The sequence below is a fragment of the Cupressus sempervirens genome, chromosome 10 (assembly GCF_028749045.1).
Source record: "Cupressus sempervirens isolate cs-2001-9-10 chromosome 10, ASM2874904v1, whole genome shotgun sequence".
Classification (NCBI taxonomy): Eukaryota; Viridiplantae; Streptophyta; class Pinopsida; order Cupressales; family Cupressaceae; genus Cupressus; species Cupressus sempervirens.
In genome coordinates, this window is record NC_143127.1 from 183,219,003 (window position 1) to 183,225,762 (window position 6,760).

Here is a 6,760-nt window from a genome sequence, read left to right on the forward strand (position 1 = left end):
TAAGCTTCCAACAAGAAAATAACTAATATTCTTGTTAGAGGACAAGAGATATCTATCAAGATAGACTTGAGTAAAACAATATCTTGTCTACAACTAGGTTGAGTGAACTCGGCACCATGAAGGTCAAGGTGCAAGAGACCAACTAAAGTTAAGAAACCCCAAAATCTATCATGCTATCACTAAAATCATCATTTCTTTCTAACTTTTGAAAGTGGTAGAGTGGGGAGTTAATATCACCACTAAGAATTCATTTATCATTATTACTAGTAACAACAAAATTAGACAATGAATCCAAAAGTAGTCACCTCAAGCCTCTAATATCGAGGGCATAGACATTAATAAATTTTGATGAAAAAGAAAATATCAAATTATTAAAAGAAATCATAATTTTATTAGGGGAGCAGTACAGAAGGGAAGAAACAATCTTACTCAATTGCATAAAAAAATAGACCATCCAACACCCCTACTCAATCAAACACTTCTACTTAGCACCAATCTAGACACCACTCGCATCTTTTTCAAAGCCTTGTCTTCTCTATTTAGTTCCCTAAATCATTAGAAGGTAATCTTAATTACCAAGAATATCACATTTAATTGTTGGAACTACAATTGTTATGTTTTCATTGATGTCAAACCTTACTAGTAAGATATTTGCGAACAATGTAGTGTGCCATATCTCTTGATTGACGAACAAGATTTGAAAATAGAGACAACGAGATGAACAATTGGTTGAGTAAAAAGGAGTAAGTATGATGGAACTATAGAGGGCACTTGATCAATTAGTATTTGACAAGATAATATGTTGTTTGATCATGTATTAAGTGAATAAGAAAGATCAGTTCAAGTGTAGAAGAAATGATTGATGCAATTCAAGAAGTTAAGTATTAGTTGAGAAAATTAGTATTCACTAAGTGATGGTAATGATCAAGCAAGATGAAGGTAAATTGAAGTAGTGACCGAGCACAATGAGGGCCAAGGAAGCCAATGCAAGCTGAGTGAGATAGACCAGTAGTAATCAAGATACCTGGTGATGACCGAGTTGAAGAACATAGTGACGAATGAGGAGAAACACATTAAAAATTTCAAAAGGAATCAATATTTGAGGTCAACATAGATGAATTTATAGAATAGTCAAAGCATGTTAAAGGTGAGGATTGATGAACTAGCACATTTAATGTATGAATTAAGTTGTTTAAGTGATCTAAGGTAAAGATTCAATGAGAAGTTTCCAAAAGTTTTAAGGAAAGAAGAAGAAAGAAAAAGTGTTGAATAGATTCAATGAATCATATGAAATCCTTAGATCTACGATTATGTTTAATATATTTATTTAAAGAGTTGTGTATGAGATGTTTACAAGTTGGATGGAAAATTTGTGAAGAATAAGTGGAAGAAGAAGAGTTGCAAAGGAAAAGAGAGAAGTTGGTGAAAGTGAGATTACTTGATTTTTTGTCATGAAGATTAGAGATGGAGAATGTGATGAAGGCCAGTCAATGAAACAAAAATGAGTAGAATCGAGATATGAACATGCAAACTGAGTTGTACTTCATCAAATCAGCCTAGGTGTTACTTTCTAACCATTATGGTAGTAAAATCCTTTGACAAAGGTTCACTTGACAAAGGTTCACTTAATAATCATGTTGTAAACCCTTTAATCAAGGTGACATTCTGATGGGATATTTTTGAAAAACTCTAATAAGGCCACTCCTAACATGGTGATTAAATCATTTAATAGGGTCACACCTAATAGTGTGTTTTGTAACCTTTAACAAGGTTGGCTCTAAACTGAGTTCACTTCAAAAGAGTGAAGAAGTGGTAGCATGTTACTTGGTGTTTTTTCCCAAATTGAGTTTCCATGTTAAATCTTGGAGTCATACTTGTGTCAATGTTGTTTTCATGTGTCATGATATTTACTATTATATGTTTCTATCATTCGAATAACACTAAAATAGATGGCTAAGTGTTGATATGAATAAGTTGAATTAATGATGATTTTTATATTGACCGAGTGGACCTATGAGTTTGATTAAGTTGTTTAAGTTGTTAAAAGATGTATTGGTACATTTGGACTTGAGGATAATTGGTTCACCCTCGCTCATCCTCTGTGTTATTCAAGCCACTCATATTCCAAGACATTATCTTTATTTATAAATAATAATAGGGAGGAAATTCAAAGATCATGACTCCATCTTTGTATCTGTAGGGGAATCCCACTATGGGTTCCTTACTTTTTATTTTTTATTTCATTAGTGAAACCATCTAGACTGCTTTAGGTTCTTGTAGCAACATCTTTGTCTATTTATTTCTTTCTATTTATCTTTAAATAAAGGCCTCAAGAATTGATTGTTGAGCTCTAAGTTTTTTCAAACCTCACTTGGAACATGCATCATCAATGCTTGTATGTGAGCCTGGAAAGAAGGGATGGGGTATTGTTGTATTGAAACTTTATGTTGGGAAACCTGACTGGTGTAGAGAGCATTTCCAATTAATATGTGAATTTTACAAATTCTTTTGTTTCATAAAATATTATATAGTTAGTTAAAAAATTAATTTTATGTTATGTCTGTCAATCTTACTTCAATATGATATTATATTATTAAAAATATAAGGGCCACAAACTTTATATATATACACTTTGCAACAATCTAATCTAATAATCATTTTTATTTGAGATAAGTTGAAATGTGTCCCCTCACTTATACTTGACTTACTTCAAACTAATAAACTAATTTAATATTTAAAAAATTACTTACACTTCAATCAATTAATAAAATTAATCAAACAAATTATTTCATAAGCTTCATAAAAATAGATTAAATTTATATAATGATTAGAAAAATATCTTAACCATTTCAAACATGATGAAACTATTAACTATAAAAAAAAATCACTACAATAAAATATATTATAATAAAATACACCTATTATAATAAGTTTTAACTATAATACTTTTCATAAATAAATTCTAAAAGACCAACTAGGCTTTTATAAACTCAATGTCAATAAATAAAGTTTAATCAACAACATTATAAGTGTGTTTAAGCAAACAGCGAAAAATTAGGTAAGTGTGCTTAAGCAAACAGCGAAAAATTAGAGGAAAGTTCCCTTAAAGTAATTGAAAGTTAATGAGAGTGCATTAAAAAAATGCAAAGTAATCAACAACATTATAAGTGTGCTTAAGCAAACAGCGAAAAATTAGGGGAAAGTTCCCTTGAAATAATTGAAAGTCGATGAGAAAACTAACGTTTTGATTGATTGATTGAGAATTAGCCCACCGAATTTTCCTATTGCTCTGCATAGACTCTAAAAGTAAGTTGACGTGTTGATTATTGACTCCAGTCCCCAAGTCAATTGACAATTTGATAAGACTTCCAATTTGCATATTAGAAATGGTGATTCCAATTTCCATTTCCGGGAATCGGTGATTTCAATTTGATAAGACTATCACACAACAACAACACTCACATGGCTTCTACGAATCTTCTCTAGGATAAATTCCACTCAATAATGCATCTATTGACCTGTGACTACGCACATCGGGAATTGCTTGTCTTGTCATAAGTACGTCAAGTCATTCATGAGGCCATCCATCCATCCATCCTTCTCTTCCCCAACGACCTTAATTGAAATCACTATTCCCTAGCTTTGAGACTCTTCGTTTTCCTAGAAATGTCGACTCCTCAGCTACGGCCCGAGTTATAAATGTAGCCTCTGCCATGGAAAATCCCAAATCATTATATTTACCAATTTCAGTTTTTGCTTTTCATTCCTGGCTAAACTTTTGCTCTCCCGCCCGAGTAAATCCTACATTCCGATGGCTTTTAATCCACTGCTCCTCCTCAATTCCATTTGTCTGTTGATGTGCCCCAGAAAAATAATATTCCTATTGGCTCAACTCTTCCGGCCAATTCTAAAAATTCCAAATGGATTTCGTCTAGTGGAGAATTTGCATTTGGATTCTATCCCATCTCTCCTGCTGTCTACGTTGTAGGCGTCTGGTTTGATAACATCTCTGAGAAAACTCTGGTGTGGACGGCCAAAACGGGCGACAGAGGGATCACAGTTGAAGAGGGGTCTACTCTTCTGCTTTCTACAGCGGGGCTTCAGATCTTTGATTCCAAAAGGTCGCCGTTGTGGTCCGCAAGTCCCCCTGATGCTGTAAATGTATCTAAGGCAGCGTTGCGCGACACTGGCAATTTTGTTCTCTTTGGTGACACAGGTGCGCAGGTCTGGCAGAGCTTTGATTTTCCTTCAGACACCCTCTTGCCGAGTCAGATGCTCAAGTGGAACTCTACCATGTATTCCAGGGTTTCTGATAAAAACTACTCATCGGGACGGTTCGAGTTGGTCCTACAAGAGGACGGGAATTTGGTTCTTTATCCAGTGGAGCGCGTGGGCGAGCAGCAAGGAGCTTACTGGTCTTCCAACACCTATCAATATTACGACAATCCCGTCGACTTGATATTTGATGACAGCGGAGACTTGTATTTGGATAACGGCACCAGAATCCAAAACTTGACTGATGTCGGTACAGAAAGCGGGCGTTTTCTGCGCAGAGTGACGCTGGAGAGTGAAGGGATTCTGGGGATGTATGTTTGGAACGCAGAGGGCGATACTTCCTGGTCATCTGAATGGCAAGCTGTGGATAATCCGTGCTACGAGGTGAAGGGTCAGTGCGGGCGCAATGGCATGTGTCAAGCGAGTAGCATGAACCAGCCCATCTGCATCTGTCCTCCCGGCTTCCATTTCACTGACAATGACCACTATTTCAGGGGATGCTCGCCCAACTCACCCCCGGAGCAGAGCTGCTCTGAGACCGTCAGCGCTGTCATGTATAGGCTTGACAACACTGAATGGACAACACGGAGGAGCTTCGCAACGGACTTGAGCAACGACTACATGGTGCTGGATAATGTTACCGACATCGAATGCAAGAAGGCGTACATGGACGACTGTATGTGCACGGTAGTCACGTTTGAAGATCATATGTGTCACAAGAAACGCTTGCCTCTAATTGATGGCTATCAAGCTGCTGGAGTAACGCGGGTCAAAACATTCGTGAAAGTAAGGGAAGAGCCTCACTTATATCCTCCCATCTCTAGTGAAGCGCCCCTTCCTCACCTGCCAAAGGAGGAGAGCAAGCGGCCGGTGCATGAGCGGCGTCTGATGATGATAGGAATAAGCCTCATGGGCTGCTCCTCAGCGCTAGTGGCAGCATCCGTGCTCATTATTTGGTTGTGCTGGTGCAGTACTCGTCTAAAACTGGAGGATGCGGATGAGGAGGGTTTTCATGTTGCGTTTTGTTACAGGGATATAGAATTGGCCACGGGAGGATTCGGAGAAGAGGTAGGAAGCGGCGCCTTTGGACGAGTCTATAAAGGCACCATGCCTGACGGCAGTGAGATTGCCGTGAAGACTCTGGATAAACTGCTCCCCGATGGTCTGGCGGAGAAGCAGTTTAGGACGGAGATGAGCGTGATAGGCATGAGCCATCACAAGAATCTTGTTCAGATTTATGGCTTCTGCGATCAAGATTCTCACAAGCTTCTCGTCTACGAATACATCTCAAATGGGTCTCTCGACAAGACTTTATTTGTAGAAAGCAGCTTTCTGAGTTGGAGGACGCGAGTTGAAATCGCCAAGGGCACGGCACGGGGCATCCTGTATCTGCACGAAGAATGCGCAGCGCAGATTGTGCACTGCGATATAAAGCCTCAGAACGTCTTGCTGGACGACAACTTCAATCCAAAGATTGCAGATTTTGGGTTGGCGAAATTGATGAAGGCGGAGCAGACTCGAACGTTCACTGGAGGTCGGCGAACAAAGGGGTACATAGCGCCAGAGTGGCACAAAAACATGGCAATCACCGTTAAAGTGGATGTCTAGAGCTTTGGTGTGATGTTATTGGAATTCATTTGCTGCAGGAAAACCATCAAGTTTGATGCCCCCGAAAAAGAAATGTTCCTATCCGAGTGGATTTACGATTCTCTAAAACACAAGTCGCTTGAGAAATTAATGGAGAAGCAGCGATCAGAGGGCATCATAATTGATTCCAGTCAGCTGGAAAGAATGGTTTTGGTGGGTCTTTGGTGCATTCAAGAGAACCCATCACTAAGACCATCAATGAAGAAGGTTGTTCAGATGTTGGAAGGAACAGTGGATATTCCCCTGCCGCCTTCTCCAGAATCTTTCATCAGTTTATTATGATTACTGATTAACTGTTTGCCCTGCAATATTTGAGCCCTCCCTCTTTCTTCTCAAAAGTAATATCATTAGTGTCCATTCATCAACTGTAGTAGGTAGTAGTAGAATATGGGATAAATAGCTTTTCTCAACTGCCATGTCTTTGCGCATTTGATATTCCTCCTCGTGAACAAAATTTTTTGAATTCAGCGTGCTATTTTGCTAGTTCTTCTTAGCATCTATAATTTAATATTTAATTTTGTGACAGTTTTGAATGTACTTTCTGCTTACAATGGGGGGTTTAGTTTATTTTCGTCACAGTTTTTAAATAAAGATATAATGTATTAAGTTATTGAGATATTTATTTAAATTTAGAATTAGATGGAATTAGTATTTTCATGTTCAAGTATTAAGTCATACATTTTCATTTATTAATACATTATTAAAAATTGTATAAAATTAATTAAAATTGATTAGTATGTAGAGATCATAATACATAAAATTTATAAGGATATAAAATAAATGGAAAATTAAATATATTTGTATGGTTTAAAATATAAACTATAATCACGATGCGTTT

The 6,760-nt window shown here is 37.3% G+C and overlaps 1 protein-coding gene across 1 annotated transcript; it reads left to right on the forward strand.

The window, feature by feature from the left end:
* Positions 1–3,624: 3,624 nt before the first annotated feature.
* LOC149533237 (G-type lectin S-receptor-like serine/threonine-protein kinase LECRK2) lies at positions 3,625–6,447 on the forward strand. Its single transcript, XM_089806731.1, has one exon. It carries the CDS (start codon positions 4,273–4,275, stop codon positions 5,881–5,883), a length of 1,611 nt encoding a protein of 536 aa, XP_089662857.1. The 5' UTR covers positions 3,625–4,272; the 3' UTR covers positions 5,884–6,447.
* The last annotated feature ends 313 nt before the right edge of the window (positions 6,448–6,760 follow it).

Excerpts from the sequence above, each read along its gene's own strand:
- LOC149533237 (XM_089806731.1), top strand. The coding sequence starts at position 4,273 with ATGCTCAAGTGGAACTCTACCATGTATTCCAGGGTTTCTGATAAAAAC.